This window comes from Neofelis nebulosa, chromosome 1 (assembly GCF_028018385.1).
Source record: "Neofelis nebulosa isolate mNeoNeb1 chromosome 1, mNeoNeb1.pri, whole genome shotgun sequence".
NCBI lineage: Eukaryota > Metazoa > Chordata > Mammalia > Carnivora > Felidae > Neofelis > Neofelis nebulosa.
This window is the reverse complement of record NC_080782.1, coordinates 238,971,521-238,998,566: the sequence shown is the minus strand read 5'-3', so window position 1 is coordinate 238,998,566 and position 27,046 is coordinate 238,971,521. Positions and strand designations below refer to the sequence as shown.

At 38.3% G+C, this 27,046-nt stretch overlaps 1 protein-coding gene across 5 annotated transcripts in view; it reads right to left on the bottom strand.

The window, feature by feature from the left end:
- The window catches only part of MTMR6 (myotubularin related protein 6), a 46,945-nt gene that overhangs the window by 12,780 nt on the left and 7,119 nt on the right, over window positions 1–27,046 (bottom strand). For 4 of the 5 annotated variants that reach the window (XM_058689680.1, XM_058689675.1, XM_058689667.1 and 1 more), the window contains exons 2-14: window positions 22,677–22,793; window positions 18,879–19,041; window positions 16,106–16,263; window positions 15,448–15,576; window positions 12,059–12,193; window positions 11,291–11,404; window positions 9,743–9,875; window positions 8,670–8,779; window positions 8,113–8,238; window positions 4,764–4,813; window positions 4,137–4,337; window positions 1,842–1,973; window positions 1,628–1,754 (exon numbers count right to left, since the gene is read on the bottom strand). In XM_058689680.1, the coding sequence (XP_058545663.1) occupies window positions 1,628–1,754; window positions 1,842–1,973; window positions 4,137–4,337; window positions 4,764–4,813; window positions 8,113–8,238; window positions 8,670–8,779; window positions 9,743–9,875; window positions 11,291–11,404; window positions 12,059–12,193; window positions 15,448–15,576; window positions 16,106–16,263; window positions 18,879–19,041; window positions 22,677–22,793 (1,695 nt within the window). The remainder of the gene's footprint in view (window positions 1–1,627; window positions 1,755–1,841; window positions 1,974–4,136; window positions 4,338–4,763; window positions 4,814–8,112; window positions 8,239–8,669; window positions 8,780–9,742; window positions 9,876–11,290; window positions 11,405–12,058; window positions 12,194–15,447; window positions 15,577–16,105; window positions 16,264–18,878; window positions 19,042–22,676; window positions 22,794–27,046) is intronic. The other variant, XM_058689658.1, reaches the window with a different exon arrangement.

Below are 27,046 nucleotides of genomic sequence, written 5' to 3'. Positions count from 1 at the left end.
GGGCTTGCCTCACTTTTTACACATCCTCCTACTGCTTCCTCAAGCGGTTATTAGTTACCTCCTATTCTGACAGATGACTAAGGAACAGTCCTGCTTGATTGGCAGACACGACAGTCTGAGTTACAACTGTCTACGATTTTTAAAGTAGGTACTTGCTGATCCTTTTTGCTTCTATATGATGACTGACAAAAAGATGATACGAAAGTCTTAGAGTGGAGAAGGACTTCTTAAACAAGATACAAAAGAAGGCATAAAACATAAAGACTCATCAATGTGTACACAAAACATATCATAAATAAAATGGAAAAGACAAAAATGGACTGAATGATGCCACTTGTGATAGATAGATAGATAGATAGATAGATATGAAACAAAGAATTAGCATCTGGTATATAAAGAACCCTTACGGATCAATAAGGAAAAGGCAAATATGCCAACAGAAAAATGAGTGGAGGTTGGAACAGGCCATTCACAGAAAAGGGAAAACCAAATGGCCGGCATATATATGAAAAGTCATTCAACTTCATTTGTGATCATGGAAATCCAAAACTGAAAACAAATGAAATGTTCTGCAGTAGCTGAATGGAGAGACTGTGATATATGCACATAAGAGAATATTATACAGTAGTTAATAATAAAACGAATTAAAGCTACATGTATCAACATGGATAAATTTCAAACAATGTCGAGTAAAATGAAGCATGACGATATAACGACCTTTATATACTTTTAAAACGTGCAGCTCCTCAAGCCGGGTGAAGGGTACATGTGCAATCATGTTGCCTGTTACTTTTATACCTTATTAGAAAATATATTCTTTTGTATTTTTTAATAAATATTAAAAATAATATTTTAAATCATATAAAACAGTCTTATAAATTCTGGATAAAAAGACAGACAGAAGTATAAAAATATGCACAGGAATAATTAACGCTAAATTCCGCCCAAATTATGTGGGGATGGGCTGAGCAGAAGTATACAGGATCTTCAAATATATCCTATTTCATTTCTTAAAAAAAAAAAAAAAAAAAAAAGAAAGTGCTGAGGTATGATAAATATTAAAATCTCAAAAAGCGTGAAAGATACCCCAATATTTATTACGTTCATATCTCTACTTTTCTGATGACCCCTGAACAACACAGGGGTTGAAGGAACCAAACCTCCCTGCAACCAAAAACCCACATGTAACTTCTGACTCCCCCAAAACATAACTACTAATAGCCTACCATTGACTGGAATCCTTATCAGTAGCATAAACAGTCAACTGATACATATTTTGTATGTTACAATGTATTATACACTATATTCTCACAATAAAGTAAGCTAGAGAAAAGAAAATGTTATTTAGAAAGGCATAAGGAAGAGAAAGTATATTTACAGTACTGTGCTGTATTTGTAACAAACAAAATCCACTTAGAAGTGGACCTGTGTATTTCAAACCCATGTTGTTCAAGGGTCATCAGATATTGTACATCAGCTGTACAGTATTAGTATTTCAACATTAAAATTCAGGGAAAGCAATTCAAACTTAAGAGGTTTCTACATACCAATTTACACTTCCAACATAAGGAAATAAACTAACTTAATATTCCAAATGTATCACATTAAGACACTTCAGAATACTTACAGATTCTAAGTCTTTAATATCTTTCTCTAACTGCTTATTTTGCTCCTTCATATTCGTAATTATATTAAACACAGACTGTCTAGGATGCAATGTTCGGTCAAATTGGTGGTACATGTTTCTCCAAAACCTTTAGGACAAAACCAAAAAACAACAGCTCAATAAATTGTGTTTGGAAAAAAAAACAAGTATAAATACCTCAATGATGCCAACTTACTTAAAATTGAAAGATACTGTATTTGGCTCCAAAACTGTAAATTTTGGAGATTTGGAAGTGTAGAGAGGATTTAAGTACTTCTTCTGGTCATCCAGGAGAAAAGGCCACAGGGAGTAAGTCTTCTCCTTTAACCTTGGTGTAACGAGAAAAACAAAGAGCTTTCTCACAGATGCTAATAATCATTTTTTATAGATCAGGCAATTCCTTCCCAAGTAGATTGCAGTTTTAATTTTTCCTTCTATTCACAGTCTAACCTCACCTTGTCTCTGCATTCTGTATTCTCCCTTTCCACTCATAATCATGAAATAAAACCATGTCTCTTTGAACATAGCACAGGTCTACCATTTCTCTCACAACCATACACGTTAGGAGATTCCTTTCAACTTCCACAACTTCGTAAACGTGGTCTCTGTGACACCTATCTCAAATCACTATACACATGTATACAGAGTAAGATACTTGTGTCACTCTTTGCCTCATTCTTTGAACCCTCCATCGGGGCCGTAGTACAAGTAATTGCAGAGCAGGGACAAATTTAAGTGGGAATGAGTACAATCAAAGGGAATTGGGAAAAATCAAGTCGTTATTCAACAAACACACCAATTATACTGCAATTTTAAGAATACGTTAGGTGAAGTAAGTGGATGAAGAGTCGAATGGTTTAGACGGTACATTTACGAAATAAACATAAAATAGATAGGAGTATAGCGAAAAGGGGAGAGTTTGCTCATTTTGCTATGATCCCTAAGACGGCTAAGTTCTTGGAGAAAGACCAATAGGAAATACGTGCTTTTACTACCATCTTTCTTTTTGACAGGAGGTTTGGCACTGAGGACACTTTTTCCTAAAATAGCTCTGTACTCAGCATCATCTGCTCCGAATTATGATAAACCGTGAATTACCACAGCGTGGAGCTCAAGTCTCAATGGTCTTTGATTTGTTCACCTCTGTCATACTTGATTTCAGTTGCAATTCCTTTCACACATCTTTAGAATCTTCCACGTGCTCTCAGTTCTGCTTTTGAGTTGGTTGAGAGTGAGAGTGTGTGGCTGTCTTCAAATTACTACCAGACTTAGCTTCTCTAGTCCTTGGATACGCAAGAATCTATAACTGCTCTTTATTGGCTTGTGAGAAACCTAAACGCAGAAACTCAACCTAAAAAAAATGTAAGAACTCCTCACGGCCTTATCCCACATCTCCTTTGCATCAAAATCTAGCCAGAAACCCCTGCTCCCAAAGACTGGTTAGGAAAGAACAGATAGGAGACCCAATTCAGGGACAGACACACTATAGCTAACATATTTTCCCCAAACAATTGTCTGCTTAGAAATGTGAGAACTGTGGCACCGGGTGGCTCGTCAGCTGAGTGTCCAACTCTTAATTTTGGCTCAGGTCATGATCTCACGGTTCGTGGGACAGAGTCCATGTTGGGCTCTGTGATGACGGCAAGGAGCCTGCTTGGGATTCTCTCTCTTTATCTCTCTCTCTCTCTGCCCCTCCCCTGTGAGCAACTGCGTGCTCTCTCTTTTTCTCCCTCTAAATAAATAAACTTTCAAAATAATTTTTTAAAAATTATTTTTTTTTGTTTATTTTTGAGAAAGAGCGTGAGCAAAAGAGGGGCAGAGAAAGGGAGACACAGAATCCGAAGCAGGCTCCAGGCTCGGAGCTGTCAGCACAGAGCCCGATGTGGGGCTCGAACTCACAAACCATGAGATCATGACCTGAGCCGAAGTCAGATGCTTAACCAACTGAGCCATCCAGGTGCGCCACCCCACCCCCCGCCCCCCAAATAAAATTATTAAAGAAAAAGAAATGCAAGAAATATAGAGCCTCATCTTACCTTAAAACCAACAGTTGTAAAATTCTTTACCAAACCTTAAAGCTTAGTGATCAATACTTTGTAGGAAATGAAACAGTGTAAGGCTTTTCTGTTCTAAATATATATTCAGACTAGAAAGGAACATGAAGGGGGTTTCCAGGGTGTTGGCAATACTTCTTGTTCTAGGTGCTGGTTACATGGATGGATGAGTTTTAGATGTGCTGAGCTTCGCACTTAAGCTATATGTACTTTTCCATGTGTATGCCACATTTCAAAACAAATTTTTTAAATGTGTTTTTACTATTAACCTGAGGATGTGAAGGATCTTCAGAAAGTACTTAGCTTCGGAAATACAGACAATAAAATTCAGTTCTATTACAAACTGTCAAGTTATTTTATTATGTTCAACCATGACCTATGTTAGACCTCAGCTAAGTAGGAAAAAAAACCAGTCCATTTGAAGCAAACCATCTTACTTGAGTTCTTCTCTTTCCTTCTGACAATTTCCAAGGAAGTTTCCAAATTGGCATGAATGAATATGTTCATGGATCTGAAGGAGAAACGCTTCATTGAATTCAAAGGCTTGTGGAAACTGTTCGGTCAAATGCCACACACATTCCAAGAACTGAGTAAACACCGGTGAGACTTCCTTTGGGTCACCATCCAAATGGCCACACCTAACCCCCCAGAAAGTACAAGCTTTGAAAATGCTCTGAGAGAAGACAAGTGTTCAGGTATTATTAAATTTAAACACACACACAAAACACACGAACCAAAAACTTTGTGATATTGGCATTAAAAAAGTTTAATTTTTTTTTATTAAAGCAATTTAAACCTGAGTTTTTCAACCACAACTTTAAAGGGTATGTTATCTTCTAAGTACCACAATCCAGACAGAAGGAAGGTAATGAATTGCCATAAAAATTAACAAAGGTATGAGAATTGAAAGAAGTAACAGAAAAAAATTAAATCAGTTTTCATACAAAAAACAGCACTCTCACCTGCTTCTGGACATGTGAGCTCATGAAGAACAGAAATACTCTGGCACTCTAAAATAGCTTTATTAATTTTACAAAATATATAAGTGTAAAAGTATGACTCACCTCTCTGAAAACTTATGTCCAAAAGAGATCCAATCCTTTTCTATTAAAACCTTAATAAGAAAAAGTAAAATGCAATTTACAACTACTTTCAATTTCTTTTGTTTAAAATGGATTAAAAACTATTATTTTAATAACAGCATTTACCCTTTCAACTTACGGTTGCAAACAGAACAGTTTTTTTTTTTAAGTTTTTTAATGTTTATTTATTCTGGAGACAGAGAGACAGAGCGTGAGCAGGGAAGGGGCAGAGAAAGAGGGAGACACAGAATCTGAAGCAGGCTCCAGGCTCTGAGCTCTCAGCACAGAACCCGATGCGGGGCTTGAATCCATGAACCGCGAGATCATGACCTGAGCCGAAGTGAGACGTTCAACCAACTGAGCCACCCAGGCGCCCCCAAATTTTTGTTTAATTATAGGCAAAATATAGAAAGAACCTGGATTAGGGGTTGGTTTAACAAAGAGTAAAAATGATGCATAAAAGAAACGGTAGTCCTGTGACTTAATCATTTCAGTTGTATTTACTACATTTTAAATGAAAAGTACATGCTATAAAGCACTAGTACATTTACATTTTTATGTGTAATATCTGCATAGTAAAAAAACTAAGAAAATATAAATCAAAATGGTAACAGTGGTTAACTGTGGGTGGTAGACTAGGATACATGTTTTAAACCTTTTGGCTTATTGTACATTACTTATATGGTGCTTACAAAAAATATATATACACACACACACACACACACACAGGGAGACGGGGAGAGACAGAGAGAGAGAGAGAGAGAGAGAGAGCAATGAAAAGTTTATATTCAAATTCAAATGTTGATATCAACCTCTCGAATGAACGGTCTTTATCTGTTTTCTCTGTCACAACTCTACTGAAGAGACAGGCTTCTGATTTTTTTCAGTCTAATCTATGTAACGTATCTTCTTAGTATACCACGTAATTTCATTATCTAATCACCAAGTACATTTTCAGTATTAAAACTGCCACATTTAGCTTCTCTGATTTTGTTTTAAATCTCTCCAGAAGGCCATGTAACGTGATGGGGAAAGATGCAGTTTCTGGAGCCATGTTGCATGGGTTCAAATCCTAGCTTTGCCACTTCCACACTTGTGTGACCTCAGGCAAACGGTCTTCAGGCTGGAGCCCCAAATTTTACTGCAGGCCCTCTGCCTTTCCTCTCCACACCCACATCTAAAACTTCACTCAGTATCTTTCTCACGAAACTTAGTCATCTGCTTCTCTCAGTAGAAAGAGCAAGAGAGCAGCACCATCCATCCTGGCAACTGAGTCCAGATCTGGAAAATTATGCTGGAAGGGGCCTCCTCTCTTCTACTGCACATTTAACCCAGGAGCAATTCTTATGACTCTACTTTGTCAATATTCCTGGAGGTTGAACCCCACCCTCTTGTATCTGTGTGGGACTGCCCTACTCCTGGCTGTCTTTTCTCTTCTGAGTTAGCTTACCAGTTTCTACACTGGTCTCCTGCCCTCCATCATCCACTCCCCTCCACCTGGAAGACACCAAGCCACCTTTTTACAAAGAAGGTCTAAGCAAGTTACTGTTCCCTCTATTTAAAGCCCGTTAATGGCTCTCACTACCCAAAGAAGGTGAAGGTCAAATTTTAGTCTTCTCTTCCTGAGGCTTTCATCTCACTATATTCTTCTGCACCCAAGCAGCCCACTCTGACACCCTGAGCCCCAGTCATCACGCATACCTGCAGTCAGCTAACGGATCTATGCTTTGGTTCTCACTGCTCCTTTTGCCTGGGAAGCTCTCACTCTGTCCCAGGGCATTTATCACATGACTTCATTTGAATGTCTAGCAAACAATTAAAGCCAGACATGGCACAGAAAATATTCCTCACCTTACACTCTCAAGGTAAGCTGCACATAATTTTATCAGGAGCACTTCCATTCAGCCTATCCCAGATTCGGTATGTTAGTGCCACCAAATAATGGTGCTGAAAGGGATCTGGTGATGGTGAACTTCCCTCTGTCTTAAAGATGGCACTACGTTTAATAATTCTAACTAATGACAACTTTCTACCTTCGCTTCATTTACTTTACTTGCCATGAGTTAAGATGCAAATTTTGAAAATCTAATCACGTTAAAAGACAAAAAACAGGAGCCAGGGCTTTAGCTTCACAGAGCAGAAAACCTAGAGGCGCATGGGGGGCTCAGTCGGTTAAGCATCCAACTTCAGCTCAGGTCATGAGCTCGTGGTTTGTGGGTTCGAGCCCCGCATCAGGCTCTGTGCTGACAGTGCAGAGCCTGGAGCCTGCTTTGGATTCTGTGTCTCCCTCTCTCTGCCTCTCCCCTGCTGATGCTCTGTCTCTCCCAGTCTCTCAAAAATAAGTAAACATAAAAAAATAAAAAGAAAAAAAATAACAAAGAAAATCTATTCAACTAGAAATTTAATCTTCAGATACAAAACATGCTTCCTAATGTGTAATTACAATTAACAAATAAAGGAGTTTTAAACAGAAAGTTTCCTCTAGAATATAATTTTTTTTAATGTTTTCATTATTTATTTTTGAGACAGAGAGAGAGGAAGAGAGAGTGCAAGCAGGGGAGGGGCAGAGAAAAAGGGAGACACAGAATCTGAAGCAGGCTTCAGGCTCTGAGCTGTCACGATAGAGCCCAACGTGGGGCTCAAACCCACGAACTGCGAGATCTTGACCTGAGCCGAAGTCGGATGCTCAACCGACTGAGCCACCCAGGCACACCTAAAAAATAATTTTTAAGTACTCTTATTTGTGCCTTGTTTTACTATATCACTCATATTAGTTAGATAAAAATGAGGGAGAAAATACTGAATATCTCTACTATAACATTTTAGGAAACAACTATTAAATTTAAAAGTCGTTGGGTCACCGGGTGGCTCAGTCAGTTGAGTGTCCGACTTCAGCTCAGGTCATGATCTCGTGGTTCCTGAGTTCAAGCTCTGCATTGGGCTTGCTGCTGTCAGCCTGTCAGCACAGAGCCTGCATCAAATCCTTTGTTCCCCCCCCTTCTCAAGCTTGCTCCCTCTCTACAAATTAAAATTAATTAATTAATGAATTTGAAACTCGTTTTCAAAGAGGTGGCACAAATTGAAATCAGTCTGATTCAAGGTTTTTGAAACTCAGCACTATATATATTTTAAGCCAGAAAATTCTTTGCCGCAGGTGCTGTCCTATGTGGTATAGAGTATGAGCAGCATCCTGGGCCTCTACCAGTTAAATGTTAGTTAAATCCTTTTCTTTGTAACAATCAAAGCTGTCTCCTAACATGGCCAAATGTCTCCTGGGAGGACAAAATCACTCCTATTTGAGAATCACTGGTCCAGCCAAATCACTCCTTACCATGAATCCTTTGATTGTCCTGTAGTAGGAATCCAGTAAGAGAGAGCCAAGGGAACAGACCTGGGACGTCCTATCCCAACCATCAGAACAATGTACCAACACACTTGCACTTTCAACCGTTATTGCCTGGAAAGAAAGATCACATACTTAGATTACAGCAGAATACATTTTAGTGACATCAATTAAGTTCTATTTAAAAACGACACTAGCAAGTATTGCATTTCACAGAAGAGCAAGGATTGCAATGGTAATGTCACGGCATAATTTCCAAAAAGAAAAAAAAAAAAAAAAAAGGCAAAACACAATAAAAACACAAAGCATACCGACAAAAACCAAAACCAAAACCGCTGTGTCAAAGTATCTGGGGATTTCTTTTTAAGTCCCTACATGAAGTGCCACGTGATCTTTTAAAGCTCAAATGAAAGGAAGCCTCATTAAGGAGGTAACACGTAATAAAACTTATCTGACTGGAAAAGATACCAGGTCCCAACAGAATAAATGTATTCCTTCCCAACCAGTATAAACCCCCAAACCAAATATGAGAAAAGAAGAGTTACTTTGGCTAAGAAGATTGCTGCATCCATAACAGCTTTGATATGGCGAAGCCATCCTGAGCTCTCCAAACCAGAGTAGAAATCACCGACAGAAAGCCCTTTGGTACCATTAACTAGAAAAGAAGGAAAAAATTTTCAATTAGAATGAGGCTACAGTCTCCACTTTTCCTCCTCAAGCTCTCTCTGAGTTAAATGAAAAAAAGAAGAGGACAAAATAAAAAGGACTCTATAAATGAAAAGATGCTAGGAGAAGCTCAATAATGGATTTTGGGGATATGTTTTTCTGTCATTCTTCATGCTTAAGTAAAGCTCCAATCTCTTTTAAAAAAAACTTAAGTACAAAGTGTTTAATTAAAAAGTCTGATTTTTTTTCGTTAAAGAATTTTAAGTTTATTTTTGAGAGAGAGCGAGCGAGCGAGCGAGCGAGCACGAGTCAGGGAGGGGCAGGGAAGGAGGGAGAGAGAGAATCCCAAACAGGCTATCTACGCACTGCCAGTGCAGACCAGTGCGGGGCTTGAACTCATGAACCATGAGATCACGACCTGGAGTTGAAATCCAGAGTTGGATATTTTACCAACTGAGCCATCCCAGCGCCCCTGATATTTTAATTTTTAAAATTCCACACCATGACTGGAAAGACACCTTAGTACTTAAATAGAGCATTACTATCATCAATTAATCAATCTAACAATAGCAATTTCTGTAACACCATTAGAACTTTGCTGTCCAATACAGGAGCCACTATCTACCTGAATATGGCTATTGACATATGTTTAGTCCAAACCGAGATGCACTGTAAGAGTGTAAAATACACACTAGTCAATTTCTAAGACTTTAAAAAAAAAAAAACACCTAAAATGTGTCATTACTAATTTTTATACTGATTACACGTTAACACAATGTTTTTAATATATTAGGTTAAATAAGTACGTTGTTAAAATTAATTTCAACTTTTTTTTTTACTTTTTTGAATGTATAGGAAATTTTTAAATTACCTTAATTTTAAATTTTATAATTGGACTAGCATTATATTTCTATTAGACAAAGTTGCCTCCAAGGCAAGCAATAATTCATACCTTCCAATAACTTCTGAAGGCTGGACCGCATGACATGAATATTTTCAATTCCAACAAACTGAAATCTAATATTAGAATAGTTGTCTTCATTTTCATAACCTTTTCCAGCTGCTCTGTTGGCCATTGCATTCAGCTAAAATTTAAAATTTTAGAAATTTAGAGACAAATTGCTTTTATCTTTTAATTTAGTTCACCAAAACATCATGAAAGCACTAAATGAATCGTATTTTACCAGAGAGTTTAAAGAACACTTTAAAACTGAATATGCTACCATTTTTTAATGAATAAAAGTGTCACATACGTTATTAACAGTAAAGAGGGCCACTAACAACACGATTGCTATATAATGGAAAGTTCAGACAAGAAGTTCCCCACAAATAATTTATGAAACTAATTCACTTATGTTTGTAGTCAGTTTTCCATACGTTTGCAGTATTTCAAAATTTAGAAGAAGAAAGAAATATCTCTTATCTGAATCCTAAATGATTCAGAGATGAGCCGAGCCGGGAAGTTTTTCTGTTGCAGAATGAATGAGACCCACTTCAGAGCAAGCCTGTGGAGCCCTTGACCATCGGAGAGCCACAGGGACCCTGAAGAATCAGATCTGAAATGCACGTCAGGTTATTCGAGGTCCTCCACGTTAGAGATTACTGGAGGCCCACATGGTACATACCAATGGCATGTAATCCACGAGCCTGATACATCTCCAAGAACTGGGCCAAACTAAGGAGAAAACAGACTGCCAGTAGGCCCAATGTCTTTGGTCACTAGATCAAACGTAGAAGTTCATTTAAGATTTGGCATGTTTTCATTCTCCCAGACTAGGATTTCGTATTACACATTATTACTGTTTATTAAGTATTCTTATCAACTTGGATGAAACAAAACCTAAATTGAAAGAAAAAGTAGCTTTTCATCCAGTGGATGGGGGCCCAGTTTGGTAACGAGAACAGTTCAATTCTAACTGCTGGCTCACTGGTGATTCCGCACCTAAGGTGAAAGTTAGATAGTAAAACGCTTCCACATTATTACTACTTAAATTTGAGTTCATCAGGTGAGAGTCAGAGATTAAAATGCTTCCACATCACTACTCAAGTTTAACCAGTATAACAAAACAAAGAGAGAGGCCTGTTTTCTGTGTGGAAGTCAATTATACAAATGAGAGGTATAAGGTCCTGAGGAACAGATTGCCCTCAGGCCTCATATTCAGAAAGTCTTGTGTTACAACAATCGTTTATATCTAATATCATCTAAAAGTAGTTCTGACCTATGAACCCACCTAGATGAAACAAGGAAGTAAAATAAAATTTGTCTTACGATATCACCAACATTCCAGACTTCTAAGAACGTCTTTTCTTGTTAAGATAAAAGATCAAATTATCAATTTCTAATTTTTAATATTTCTTAATTTACTCAAATTAATCTTCAAATTAATCTTCTGTTTCTTCCATTATCTTTTGTGAGAATGCACAATGATGAGAATAACTTCTAGAACAACTACCGTTCCTTTCAACAAAACTGCCTAAAATCGTGTTCTATATCGCTCACTCGCTTTTTCTCATCGTTTTCTCCTATTTTCTCATCATTCCAGATTTTTGAAGAAATCCTCACTATAATTCTGCCAATGTCCTTTTGTGTAGCCCACCAGCTCTGCATGCGATGCTATAATAAAAATTAAAAGTGATGTTAGCTATTACCATTGAGGATTTTAATTACTTTAGTTTCAGGATCCAATATGCATTAGTTGTTTAACTGTGTTTATAAAAAGGAAAAGGGATTCTGACATTTGGCCCAATGATAAAAATTTAACCTAACATTATAGATGCCTAACAGAACAACCGTTTCCTGTTTACTATTTATAATTCTCTAGTTCAATGTTTCTTAAGTTGAACTCACTATTTTCCTTATTTTCTTGAATATTTCAATTAAGGCCCATTATTTTAACAAAAAGTATTTTGACAATTAAAAATTCTACCAAAAAAATTTAGTAAGATTTTCTAATTTTTCACAACACACATACTATTTAATATTTCTTCACAATAACATAAGACTTACACATCATCAAGAGCTCTCAATATAAAGTTCAGCTTTTCTAAATTTACGTATAAATCAGAAGACATAAGAAATCACACATCTGGGAAACAAGTCTCCTAACCTGGCATCCTTTTAAAGGCTGCTTTCCTCAGTATCATTAGCCTCAGTTACTTTAAAACTAGGATTCAGATAGGTCGATTATGGGCAATTAGATCAAATCTCACTAATTAAAGTAACAAAGATAATGAAACAAACAGACTGTACTGTATTCAAGACACGTACTTTGGGCCTGGTATCCATTACATACATATAGCGATTGACTGGGTTGGCTTTACTAATGGCTTGAAGCAAATGTTCATCCTCCAGGCACCTGGCACTGAATCCTGATAGTGGCTGACTACATCGACAAATGGCAGCCTAATTTTAAAAGGACAGAAAACAGATTATTCAGAGATGTCTAAAACATGTCTAAAAAATGCTTAAAAGAAAAACAAAAGTTAAAATCAAACATGTAATCTGTTTAAAAGATGGCAAGACAATTAGAAGATGTTAACTCTAAAATACTATTAGAATTAAACGCTTTTGTTAATATCTTGGTGTTATGTAAATTTTCCCAATATTTTCTTCTAGTAAGAAACTGAAATGCTTCCTTGCCTAGTTTGATGAAAAATTCCTAAATTCTAAGAAGCAACACTTGGTCAATTCTCTATCACGTAACCTACTAAGATACTTGCATTCTATGCTCTAGATTATAAAATACTTTGAACTCAAGTTCAAGTAGGAGATTAGTCAATAAAGGTAGAACAAAATTTTTAAAAATAGCAACATTTGAGCTTTTACTTTCCCAAAGCTTTTAGATCTCTACTGAGAAATCAGATCTTAATATAAAATGAGACATAAAGTAAGAAAAATGAGTTTCAGTTTAAATTTGAGTTAAAACATAGTCAATCTAGGAGGGCAAACATATCTGTAAGAAGTAGTGAATGTTGGATTAGACATTTTAAAGTCTTAAAGAAAGATTGAAAGATTTAGACCCATATACTTTTTCTCCAATCTCATCCATACCAACTCCAACTTAACCCGACCCAACATTCCAACCATAGTGTTTAACATTAAGGAAAAAGAGTAACATAAATTCACACATTCACATATTTTAAATTCATACATAAAACCATGAGAATCTAATAAAATAGAAGAAAATGAGGACTGCTTTACAACATTCTTTTCAGACATACTTTCTGATTTGTTAAATTGGGCACTGAATATCTATTTTCAGCCAAGCTTTCCAATAAATACTGTATACAAATGTGGGTGTGTCAAATAGAGGCCATACCCAGTCATAACTCCCTACGACTTTGTTATGAAGAGTAGATTGAGAATTTCTGCTTAAAGTTTTACCTTTTACCTCTGGCTCCCTTCTAAAATTGAACTAAAATTCTAATAAAGACATCTAAAATGTGTAAAATCAAAAAATCAAAGAGAATGGAAAAGAGAAAAGTACAGTAGAAATATTAATAAAATTTCAGTAAATGAAAGCAAATTGGTAAGTAATAACCAATTTACTGGAACAAAGAAAGCTGCCAAGTTGTTATAAGTTCACAAGAACCAAGTATTCTGAGCAGCAAAATTTACCTCTGATTTACCTCTGAAAGCTTGACCCAGAGGATAACTGAAAATAGAACTGGCTGAATATCTGTATGGGGACTAGTTAAGGCTCCCACATCTTCCCTCGCCCTGAAGACAAAGTTTATCCTATGAAAAGGATTAACCCCAAGACTCTGGACAATAGGCACAGCTGTGGGTGTAACCCTCAAAAAACAGGAGGATGGGGCAGTTGGGGGGGGGGGGGGAGCACCTGGGTGGCTCAGTCAGTTGAGCGTCCGACTTCAGCTCAGGACCTGATCTCATAGCTCGTGAGTTCAAGCCCCACGTCGGGCTCTGTGCAGACGGCTCAGAGCCTGGAGCCTGCTTTGGATTCTGTGTCTCCCTCTCTCTCTGCCCCTCCCCTGCTCACACTCTGTCTCTCTCAAAAATAAACAAACATTAAAAAATAATTACAAAAAAACCCCAGAAAGAATCCAAAGATAGAGATCACACATGCACACAAACTTCTGAACAGCTTTGTAGTACCCCACTTTTAAATATGAGAGGACAGGGGCGCCTGGGTGGCGCAGTCGGTTAAGCGTCCGACTTCAGCCAGGTCACGATCTCGAGGTCCGTGAGTTCGAGCCCCGCGTCAGGCTCTGGGCTGATGGCTCGGAGCCTGGAGCCTGTTTCCGATTCTGTGTCTCCCTCTCTCTCTGCCCCTCCCCCGTTCATGCTCTGTCTCTCTCTCTGTCCCAAAAATAAATAAAAAAACGTTGAAAAAAAAATTATAAAAAAAAAAAAAAAAAGAAAAGAAAAAAATAAATATGAGAGGACAGCTAAGAATCAGGTATTCTGAAAGGCATGAAAAACAAACAAAAAAATAAACAGAAAAAAGGAACTCTGAGCAACAGACAACTAATGTGGGAAGCAAAAGAATTCTTTTTAAAAAATCTTTAATATCTTCAGAGAACCCAGTCATCACGGCCAAGAAAAGTGTCTAAAAAGTTCAGGAAATACAAAAGAGTTCTTAGATTTAAATATAGTATAGCAAAAATAAAGAAGTGGACTAGAAACGAAGTCGAGGAAATGTAAAAAATAGAGATGGAAAATAGGAGAGAAAATGAAGAAAAACGGAAGTTTACAGAAGCCCATTAGCTCATTTGCCAACACACACACACACACACACACACACACACACACACGTACAAAGGAAAGTAAAAGAGGACAGGAAGTTACCAAAGAAATGGAGACGTAATTTCCCCAAAGCGAGTTCCCAAAGAGAATTTTTAAAAACACGCCAAAGCACCTCACTGTGAAATTTCAGAACACTAGGGGGAAAAGCAGATTCTAAAAGCTTCCTGAGGAGAAACAATCAGGTCACAAAGGACTGGGAGTCAGAAGTGGCATGGGACTCCCCAACTTACTAGCTGTTAGATCTAGGAAAAGTGGTTTACTCTGATAGTCTCCCCATCTGAAAGTTACAGGTAGTTAGTAGAGGCTAACTTATCAGATTGTCGTGGGGATTTCATGCATATGAAGCATCTAACACATAGTACCTCGGGGCCTACTATTACAAGCTACAAAGAAAACTCTGCGGTAATGGGCAATCCCTGTTACAGCATCTCAGTACAAAGATGCCTCCTCCCCCTCTTCATATTGCAGAATCCTTCTGTTTGAAGAGCTTTCTACAAAAACTGAGAGCCTGAAATACCCTTGGTTTTCTTCTTTTTCTTAGTTGGCTTCTCAAGACTGTCTGGTTTCCCCCAATACACGCAGGATGAAAAGAGAACCACAGGGAAGAAGAAGAACCTATCTGTGCCTTAATCCTAGTACTTTCAGGTCCCTAGGAGAAGGAAGGAAAGACTGAAGGAGGGCGGGAGAGGAAAGAAACATGACAAGTAGGAAAGGTTCTGTATTTCAGGCTACTTTTGTCTTTCAAAAACGTAACCCAGACTTCCCTATCAGCAACGTTGTAATAATGATCTCTTGATGTAAAAGCAAGTGCTCTTTAGGGTGCTTAAACCTGAAGAGGGGTTACACGTCGTTTGTAAATTAACAAAAGAAAAAAGAAAACCTTTTCTTACCTCTTTATGTTCATGATAGTAGGAAAGAACTGGGAATCTTCCCTTGCTCCGGAACTTGGAACTACCAACAATTATTGGTTTACTTGCTATTCGGGGAACATAAAGTTCTCTGGGGTAAGTTTCACAAATCTGTAAAAAAACAAGTGAAACATAACCATTCTTCTCACCATTCAAAAACCATGAGGTTAAAAACCACCTTCAAAAAACTTTCAAACTTATTAAATGCAAGTGCGGTACACATACGGACAGACAACTTGCCGCTGGGACACTCTCGGGCTCTGGGACTAACATTTTCTGAATTTCTCCCAAAATGTAGCTACGTCGAAGTAAATCAGAGAAAGACAAATACCGCATGATTTCACTCGTACGTCGAATTTAAGCAACGAAACAAATGAGCAAAGGGGAAAAAAGAGAGAGAGTGAGAGACAAGCCAGGAAACAGACTCTTTACAGAGAACAAACTGATGGTTACCGGAGGGGAAGGGTGGGGGAAGGGTTACACAGGTGATGGGGGTTAAGGACGGCACTTGTGAGGAGCCCCCGGTGTTGTAAAGAAGTGCTGAGTCACTGTGTTGTACACCTGAAACTAATATTACACTGTATGTTAACTACCTGGAATTTAAATAAAAACTTAAAAAAAAAAAAGGTCGCTAAGTTACCTTGTATTCTCGGTTGGCATCAGACAGCTGCCAGTTTGAATTTGGCACTCCCATCCTCTTATATTCCTCGGCAAGGTCAATGAGCTGCCAGCCTCGGAGTCGCTCCGAATCGTTTTGTTTGGGATTGTAAGAGAATGCATAGAGATCTTCATATTTTGCTGTAGTATACAAAACACATAAATGTTAAGCTGCTACTATTATAGGATTTATAGTTAAAATTCTACAAGTAACAGTTTTTCAGTTGTTTTTTTTTTTTTTAACGTTTATTTACTTTTGAGAGAGAGAAAGACAGAGTGTGAGCCGGGGAGGGGCAGAGAGAGAGGAAGACACAGAATCCGAAGCAGGCTCCGGGCTCTGAGCTGTCGGCACAGAGCCCGACGCGGGGCTGGAACCCACGAACTGTGAGATCACGACCTGAGCCGAAGTCGGGACGCTTAACCGACGGAGCCACCCAGGCACCCCAACAGTTTTTCAGTTTTATTCCTTCATTTTTCCTTTAAAATTTTCAAAGAGATAACTAATACCTGAACATATTTGAACTGAATATTTTCTCAGTTTGTTAATTCACATGATTATATCTAAAGGGATATCAATCTGAGATTCAATTTATATCATCAGCAAAAGCTAATAAATAATATTTTTATATTATAATACCCTAGTGTAATACTTCTTTTTAAAAGTAAACTTCTAATGACGTACACACTTCTCACCCACCACTCTTCCCAAACGAGATGTGAAATGAAAATACTAATGCTACGTTCCTGTACATTCCTATTCCATGCTACATTCCACATACATTCCTATAGGACAGTGTCGACCAAAAGCCGCAATGGTTGTACGGAGCTCTGGACAGCACTTGTTCCTGAACAGTGTCGAGCCCCTAAAGTGACAGAACCATCTTTACTGTAAGATTTGGCGTAACCTGGGACACTGGGATAAATACTACAGGCTTTATGTGTTAGGAGAGAAGGGCGTACATACACCTGCTCCTAGGTCACTACAGTCCGGGTGTTCAACAAAAAAGTACATTTAGTAACCAGTGTGCTTTGTCTCCCTGGAAAGGTCTATGTAATTCAAGTCAATGTTGAGGGAAGGAAGCCTCCAGATCCTGAAGGCGTAAGTAGTAATAGGATTCTTCTTTTGGGCCTACATGCCTCTCACTCCTACCTCTACTAAAGTTGGATTCACCCTCCCTTTCTCCTTTGGTGATCTCCCTTATGTTCCACTCTGGGCGATTAAATGTATTAGTCCCGCTGCTACCAAAGGAGCCCAACCTTCCTTAACTTCTCATTTAGCAACCAATTTCCAAGTCATTGGGACACCTTATTTGTGGGATACCCACTTGAAAAAAAAAAAAAAAAACAAAGCTGTTCTGTTGGCTACCAACAAACTTTAAGAACGTTAACATGAATCTATGCTTTTTAAAATCTGTACTCTAAATGCTTCATTTTTTCTTTACTCTTACCCCTTCTTTGGAAACCATTCTTACAAGTCAGATCAGAAGTAGCTAATTATTTCTAAGCCAAATTTTTTGGAATAGAATGCACAAGAACTTGACTTAAGAGTTAAAGTATCTAGGGGTGCCTGGGTGGTGCACTCGGTTAAGCGTCCGACTTCAGCCAGGTCACGATCTCGCGGTCCGTGAGTTCGAGCCCCGCGTCGGGCTCTGGGCCGACGGCTCGGAGCCTGGAGCCTGTTTCCGATTCTGTGTCTCCCTCTCTCTCTGCCCCTCCCCCGTTCATGCTCTGTCTCTCTCTGTCCCAAAAATAAATTAAAAAAAATAAAAAACGTTGAAAAAAAAATTAAAAAAAAAAAAAAAAAAAAGAGTTAAAGTATCTACCCAAAGGATACAAAAATACAGATTTGAAGGGGTACATGCACCCCAATGTTTACAGCAGCATTATCAACAATAGCCAAACTATGGAGAGAGCCCAAACGTCCATCGACTGACGAATGGATAAAGAAAATGTGGTGTGTGTGTGTGTGTGTGTGTGTGTGTATACACACACACACACACACACACACACACATATATATACACACACACACACAATGTAATATTACTCAACCATCAAAAAGAATGAAATCTTACCATTCGCAACAAGGTGGATGGAGCTAGAATGTATTATACTAAGCAAAATAAGTCATTCAGAGAAAGACAAATATCATATAATTTCACCTACATGTGGAATTTAAGAAACAAAACTGATGAACATATGGGAAGGGAGGGAGAAAAGAGAGAAACAAACTACAAGAGATTCTTTTTTTTTTTTTTTTTAATGTTTTTATTTATTTTTGAGACAGAGAGAGACAGAGCATGAGCAGGGGAGGGGCAGAGAGAGGGGGAAACACAGAATCTGAAGCGGGTTCCAGGCTCTGAGCCGTCAGCACAGAGCCTGACGCGGGGCTCGAACTCACGGAGTGTGAGATCATGACCTGAGCCGAAGTTGGACGCTCAACCGACTGAGCCACCCAGGCGCCCCATACAAGAGATTCTTAATGACAGACAACAAACTGAGGGTTGATGGAGGGGAGGTGGATGGGAGATGAGCTAGGTGGGTGATGGGCACTAAGGAGGGCACTTGTGATGAGCACTGGTAGTATGTAAGTGATGTGTCAAAGAATTCTACTCCTGAAACCAATATTTCACTGTATGTTAACTAACAGAATTTAAATTAAAACACACACACACAAGAGTAACTTAAAGTATAAAGTAACAATGAGATTTAGTCCATCACAAAATTAAGTAAGCTTTGGTCTCTCGTAACAGTACCTTGTTTCGACAGTTGTAGCAGGGAATTGTAAATATCATGGCAATCTCTTTCTCTGGGAACAATGAAATGCACAATCCTGAAGTTCTTGCACTGAATCACAAGTGGGCATCCAGAAGTAGTCAAAGCTAGTTTCTCCACTAAGGCAATATGGTGATGCAATATCTACAGCATGAAAAAAACATTTGATCAGCGTCGTAAAAAAGTACTAAACATCGTGTTCTCTTCCCGAGCGCATACGTGTTAGAAATGCCCTCTTCAACCAGAGTCCTCAAACTTTGTGACTGAATGCCTGAGCCAGAACTAGGCTCTGATACTTCTCCATCGCTCCGCACATTCAATACATCATCAGACCCCAACAACCGCGTCTCCTACATCTCTCTGGAACCTACTTCTCTCGGTGTCCACTGTCACTCCTCTAGCTGCAGTGCTCCCACTGTTTCTCACCCGAGTAACTGTAAGTCGCCGCCTACATGCTCTGTCCCTGCCTACTCTTACCTTCCTCTAATCCATTTTCTCCAGGGCAGGTGACGACTATTAAAAAACGATTTAGAAAACAGCAATCTGGTCATGGCATTTCCCAGACTCTGGGTTCTAGACTCATTTCCAGCCCCTCCCCGCATCGACTTCGAGTGACAAGGGCCCTTTCTGCATCAACCTCCTTCACACACACTCAGTTGTTCTTACTAACTGGCAGACTGTAGGTCTGCCTCTTCACCTAGGAACTTCTAGTATTATTTCTGGCCTTTGCTTAAGCCTCACCACCAAGAAAAACAGCCTGACAACCCCCATGGCCTTTCCCATGGGAAAAGTTAGGTCCTCTCCATTTTCTTATCCCTTATCAGCCTATACTTTTCCATCACAGCACTCAGAACACGAGTAATTCCTTGTATACAGTGAATGTCTATTTCTCCAGCTAGATGTTGGGAACTTCATACAGAGCAATACCACAGCTAAGTTGAGCAACGTTCTATCTCTAGCACCTAACACAGTATCTGGAGCATTGTAGAGACCCTGCTCAAGTAGAAAAAGAAAGTTTCAACTGTTATACATCCAAACTTAAAATCTGACCAAACCAGCAATACAGGTGTCACTGCTTACACCTCCCTTACAATGTTTCCTGACTGAATGAATAGAAAGTTCTATAAACTCAATACTTGATGGCATTTTAAAGGTATAATTATCATTCATATGAGTTCTAATATTCTATTTGCTACTAAAAAAAGTTTTCTTTTTCTCAATACCATTCCTAGTAATTTAAAGCATTTTTTAAAATGTTTACTTAAGAGAGCAAGCAGGGTAGGGGCAGAGAGAGAAGAGACAGAGAATCCCAAGCAGGCTCTGCACTCGGTGAAAAGCCCAACACAGAGTTCAAACTCATGAACCGTGAGATGATGACCTAAGCCAAAATCAAGAGACCGACAGTTAACCGACTTAGCCACCCAGGCACCCCTACTTTAAAATATTTACAGAAAAGTTTTCTGGAAAATAAAAGATCTCAAGAGTTATAGCAGATTCCTGAATGATAAAACTCAATCATGACAAGAAATAAATTCATCCCAAATTAATCTAAAACTTTAATGTAAGTTCCAATAAATAATTCCAAATGGCTTTTTGCCTTTTTCTGTGGTAGGGTAAGAGATGGCTGATTATTTCTATATCATACATATGTATTATATAATTATAAAATTAAATGCTGGTATTATTAATCACTAATTACATATTTTTTCTAAAGTTCACATGCAAGATTAAATCTATAATATAATCAAGATAAGCTTAAAAAAGACTAATGAGGAAAGAATTTGCTCTACAGACATCAAAAGTATACATCACACAAATATTTAACACACACTACACATGTACAGCTCACACTTGTGGCTAACATTTAGCACTGTTAACATTGATATTAGCAGGCCTGTGCCAAGTTACTCAAAATGGTCTAATACTAACATCTAAATAGAGAACAAGAGACAACAGCTACTGTAATAATATGTCACTATCGCGATTCTAATTACGACCCAAAATTATTTGCAAGAAAATGCTGCAGAGACCGGCTCTGTCACTAACTAGTGACATGACCTTGAAAGAAAAATCATCTGTAAAATGAGAAAAAAGATAAAAAGTTGGTAAGTCTCTAGATCTAAAATGTTCATTTCTGTGGATCTACTATACGAAACAGAGTTCATTCAGGAGAGACATATGGGAATATACTGATAAGAAGGCATTTTAAAGACAATAATAGGAGAGGACAACACCGATATTTTTTCACTGCCCCGAAACTATGTTCTCAACATCCACAAGAAGAGGTTGAGGGGAAACGTGCACATGTATCGCGAGGAGATGGGTAACATACTGAGAAGGTATTAGGACAGACGGACAAAGGAGGCGTAGATAGAGCGGGTGGTAGCATGACTAAGGATTTTACAAGGCCCTCCTGGCAGCTCCCGGGCCAACACCGCATGGGGAGGAGGTCCAGTGCCTCTTGGGAACACAACTTCTCCGAGATCAACATCTCAGGAAGTATCTTGACTTACTGCAATCACATATCAACTGGATGGCCTTCCTGGGAAAATCAAGAGTACAATCAAAGAGAGATTGTATTAAAAAGCTAGAGTCAATCAAGGAATGTGTTACTGGTACAGTGGAAGCAATATATCAAAAGAACAGGACAGGGAGCTTAAAAGCAGGCCCTCCCTTTATCTATCACAGTTGATAGCACACATTAATGCAATGAAACTGTCAGTAAATGGTGCCAGTATCCATATGAAAAGAACATGAAAATGAATCCCTAAGTCATATCATCCACCAAAATATTTCCCAGATATATTAACAACTTATACTTGAAACACAAAATGTAAGTTTTTGGAAAAAAAAAAAATAGGAGACTCTTTATGACTTTAAGAATCCCTTAAGTCACAAGACAGCACAAACCATAAAAGAAACAATGAAAGTCTAATACATTAAAATTTCAAACTTTAGTTGCAAGACGTATACACATACAAGACAAGCCACACACTGGGAGAAGTTATCTACGACACGTACACCTGCCAAAACATTAAAAACCAAAATTCTTATAAAGCCAGTAAAAGGATAAACAGCCCAACAGAAAAAGAAAAGGAAACCTAAAGGCCAAAATATCTGAAAGGACAACTTTCTCATAATCAGTAAATTAAAATCACAATTGCACATCCACCAGAGAGGCAAACATTGTAAAGCTGACAATGTCAATGTTGCTGATGATGGTGGACCATGAGTCACACTCTACTGAGAATATTCTGAAACAACTATTTTGGAGAGGTGCCACACTTAGTGAAGGAAAATATGCACTTATCTTAGACCCAGTAATTTTACTCTCAGCCAGATACCTCCGAGACACTCTGGCACATATACAGGAAGAAATATATATAAAATATCCATTACTGTACTGTTTGATCTATAATCAATCCACTTAAAAAACACTGTAATTGCAGTTTGGTATAAAAATACCACGGAATAGGCCATTTGATCTATTAAACATGGGCATGTATTACTTACATTTTTAAAAGTTAAAAGGAACAAGTAGCTATTTTATAATTATTTATGCAGATAAAAAGAGTCTTGCTATATTCTATAAAAAATTTCCACATTCCACATGGTATCTTTGTTTTATTAGGAGGGAGGGTAGAGAACAGGTTGTTGAATTTTGTTGAAAGTAGGTAACCAAGGATTAAATGATTTGTACATGACCAAAATAAAACACAGCTATAGGCCAAGTCCGTTATTATAAGTATGGTAAGCAGCACAGCAGATGTCCTTCTTACCCAGGTTTCTTTCTGATGAGAGTCTATAAATAATAGATGTGTGGCTGTAAGATAGAGTGTTCCTGTTAGAGACTTGTTGCTGGTACTGAATCGGTCAAGTAATTTCACTTGCTCAACCTAAAAAAAAAAAAAAAAAAAAAAAAAAAAAAAAGATGTTATCTCTCATTTCACAAGTAATACAAATTCTTTGTTATCCCAGGATTTAAATGATCAGCTCCAATTTTTTTTCCTCCTGTTCAAACACACGAGTTTATTTAATGTTGAACATTAAATTTCACGTATCTCGGGGAATAGGTACACCATCAGTAACCTGGGTACTTTTTAGAGTTAAAATTATAACCGATACAGGAACTCCGTAAAAAAATATTAACACAGATACTAAGTGGAACAGAAAGGAAGCATGTGGTATAAACACAAACAGTTTTCATATCCAAGAGTCCATAAATTTTAGGTTGGCAAATTAATAAATACAAAAGGTCATTTACCTAGGGTCATGGAGGTAAACTACCAGAAAAATTAAATCAGGAAAGTTAAAATGGTTGCAAACTCCAACTGAATTTCTCTATTCTCTTCACCACTCCACCCAAGACCATGTTTTGTAGCCACCCCTGTGCTTTTCCTCATACCGTTCTCCCTTTCTAAGACAGTCTCGTCTGCTTAGCTAAGTGCTAAGCACTCTTCAAGGCTCACTGATGCCCAGTCTCTTAACCCGAGTCCTTCTCAGAAAATTAATTGATTAATGTCTCAGCTTTGTAGTTCCTCCCGGCTCTGAATGCCCCGTCACGGATTATGTCACACGCTGCTTCCGTGCTGTCTAGTGGATGAGGCAGTGAGGTACACAGCAATCCTTTATTAATAGTAAACACCCACGCATGCCCTGTGCGCACGCGCACACGCAGGGTTGCCATTGGGGAATGGGGTTAGAGTTGGCGGGAATGTGCAGGATGATACTGTTTTGAAAACACAGTATTCATCGCTGTGCATGCTCATGGGGACGGGAAAAAAGTAAAACAACCATAACCAACTTAAAATTTTGATCGGCAGCTATAAGAGTAGGCTGTGGATAATTCTTTAACTTGTGTGTCTTCAAAACCGGATTACTAACAGTTATCTCATTAATTCTATACTTTTCCCATACATATTTTGTTCCTTACTAAAACTGAAGAAACAAATGCCCCCCATTATGAAATTATGATCTTCAGTGTAATAACTACCATGTAAAACACTAATTAGCTTCCCCCAAAGAAACTTCCTTCCAGGGTTTTGCACTCATAACAGTTGCTGTCCAAATAAGTCAAAATTTAAATGTAAAAATAAAGCACCTGTTTTTGATAGAAAATTTTATTTGCAAGATTAAGGCAATGAATTGAGTTTTAAGTCTTTTCTTCTGGAAACTTATAGAGATATGATCTAATTTATATGGCTCAGTTCTCACAGTTGATTTGACAGGCAAAAACTGCCAGATCATCATACTCCTTGTCCTTTATAAAAGACAATAGGAAAGCCTCCTTCTTATAAACCCGTATGAAGATTTCTCTTGGAGATCAGATTTGTTTAGGACCACTCCTTCCTTAGATAAAATTCTAACTTCATTATGCAACACACTTTGAATCCACACTTAAACACTTTTAAAACAATGGGATCAATTACTGTTTACCCCTCTTCCACCGTGAACTTGGCTGTAAGGGCACTGCGGCCAACCGGCAGCAATGACCCCAGTATAAAATCTCACCTGCCGCATCTCTGAAGCAATGAAAGCGAAGTGTCAATGGCACTGAAGAGAACTGATGAATATACTTGGAAATAAAGGTGACTATAAAGTGTCGACACTACTCAAGCAAACAATTTGTGCCACTCCACACGCTACTCAGAAAAGATTTAAAAAAAAAAAAAAGGATATTGGCAAGTAGTTTAAAGGGAGTAGGGGCTGATGTTGTTATTACCATTTATTTAAATGAACAGTAAGTTCTTTTTCAAGTCCACGTGAAGAGTTTTAATCTGTGGATTTTTAAAAGGTCATAAATATTTCTTGTTATGCTCCAATCATAAGCTGTAATAATTTGTTGACAAGGCACAAATTCTCTACACACAAGTATCCACATGCAAAATGATCACACCACTTTTCATTTGAATGTTAACCCTCTTCCCTCCATCCCCTACCTGGGGCTCTTGTCCACTGTCATTGGGTTAGCCTATACGTTAATGATTCCCCAAACTAAATGCCAACTCTGAGCTCTCCTGAATTTACACCGTCTGTTATACATATAATAACAATAATTCCTGACATAGCATTGAGGTCTTATTATGTGGCCAGTACTATGATAAGTGCTTCACATACATCATTTCATGGCTTCTCACGATTCCTATGCGGTAAGTACTATTAGTGTCTGTATAAAAAATGAGACTTAGAGAAGTCAAATGTCCCAACACCACACAGCAAGTAACGGCCAGTAAGCGGAACGGCACTGAACAGGAATAGTCTGGTTCCTGAAGTAGGACACCTTCCCACCATGCTAAACTGCTCTACTTGTGTCTAAACTGATTTTCCCTCACAAATAGGTTCCCAATCCTGTATTTCTGAACTGAGTGAATATTAACCCGTCCTCATCCAGTCACCCACACGAGAAATCTGGGACTCATCCTATGATCCCCAACGTTCAATTAATCACTAATTCCCACCAATTTTATGGCCTACATATTCTAAAAATCTGCACCTTCCACTACTATTAGGGTAGTTCCTACAATATAATGAAATCATCTGTTCACGTGTCCATCTCTCCCACTCAAGCTGTAACATACCCCAGGGCAAGAACTCTTATTTTTTTAATAAAGTTTTTTTTTTTTTTTTTAATGTTTATTTTGAGAGAGGAATCAAGCACAAGCGGGGGAGGGGCAGAGAAAGAGGGACAGAGGATCCGAAGCAGGTTCTGCGCTGACAGCAGAGAGCCCGATGCGGGGCTTGAACCCATGGACTAGGAGATTACGACTTAACTGTATGAGCTAACTGTATGAGCCACCCAGGCACCCCAAGAACTGTCTCTTATTTATGTCTGACTACCTAACGACTAGTATAACATTTGACACAATAAATGTTTGTTAAACGAAAGTGAACAGCCACAGAGAAATTTCTCACGGGGGGAAAAGAGAAGGTGCCCACAATTTACAAGCGGTCTCTTTCGCTGAAATCATCCAAGAGATTCATTACGTAAAATTCTTCTTTGTAACATTATACTGTCCCTAAGGTCTCTCTGCCACCTTTTCCCTACGCAGTAGGTGAACAGTAGACACTCATTCAGGGGTTTACAACTAAATGAACAAACTTAAAATCAGTGGAAAAATTACTAACAGAGTTCAGCTTTTTTGTTTTTAAATACATGTGTGGACTCTCAGTCTGCTATTCCCACCTCATCACCCAATTAGGACAAAGTCACTCTTCTTCTAGAGCTGCGTAACACTACACGGCTCTTTCAGGCTTGCTGTCTATCAAGATTAGAAATTCAGGTTACAAATACTCTTCCTGGGGCACCTGTGTGGGTCAGTCAGTTGAGTGTCCGACTCTTGATCTCAGCTTAGATCTTGATCTCAGGGTCATGAGTTCAGGCCCGGTATTGGGCTCCGTGTTGAATGTGGATCCTACTTAAAAACAAACAAACAAAACTCTTCCTAACACTCCAAGCCTATTTCTTGATTCCCCCTAATTTCTATATCCAAAATTATCTGAAACTCCATTTATTAGATCTCTAATTCTGGCTACCTACACACAAGTCCCAAAGCCTACCTGTTCCTCTGAATCATCTCCAAAACTCTACATAAATATAAATCCCAAGCCCCACTGAACTACATTCAGTCATCTCAGAAGATGGAGACCAATATAAATATAAATACATATACACAAATATAAATACATATGTATAAATACATACCATATTCTTTAAATACATATATGTAGAAGAGGCACACCGACCCAATATTTAAAGAATCTGTATTTTTATGAAGCTCACCGGGTCATTTTTACGCAACAGGTATTCCTTCTAACTTCAACTCCAAATTAATGCCTCTTGCTCTTAACTCACATTAGGCTAGGTTCCTTCCCTATCTTTATGCTCTTTTCCAAAATATTTAAGGCCCCATCTCGTGTAGTCCCCTCACTTTTTAAAAGAGCTTCTTACAACTGTGGCCCCTTAAAATATGTAACTGCATTATGGGCATGTACATACACTCCCCTGCCCTTCCCCCCCCACGCATACACACACATCTTTAAAGAACACAGAAAAAGGGGTACCTCGGTGGCTCAGGTAATGATCTCTCGGTTCATGAGTTTGAGCCCCACGTCAGGCTCTGTGCTGACAGCTCAGAGCCTGGAGCCTTCT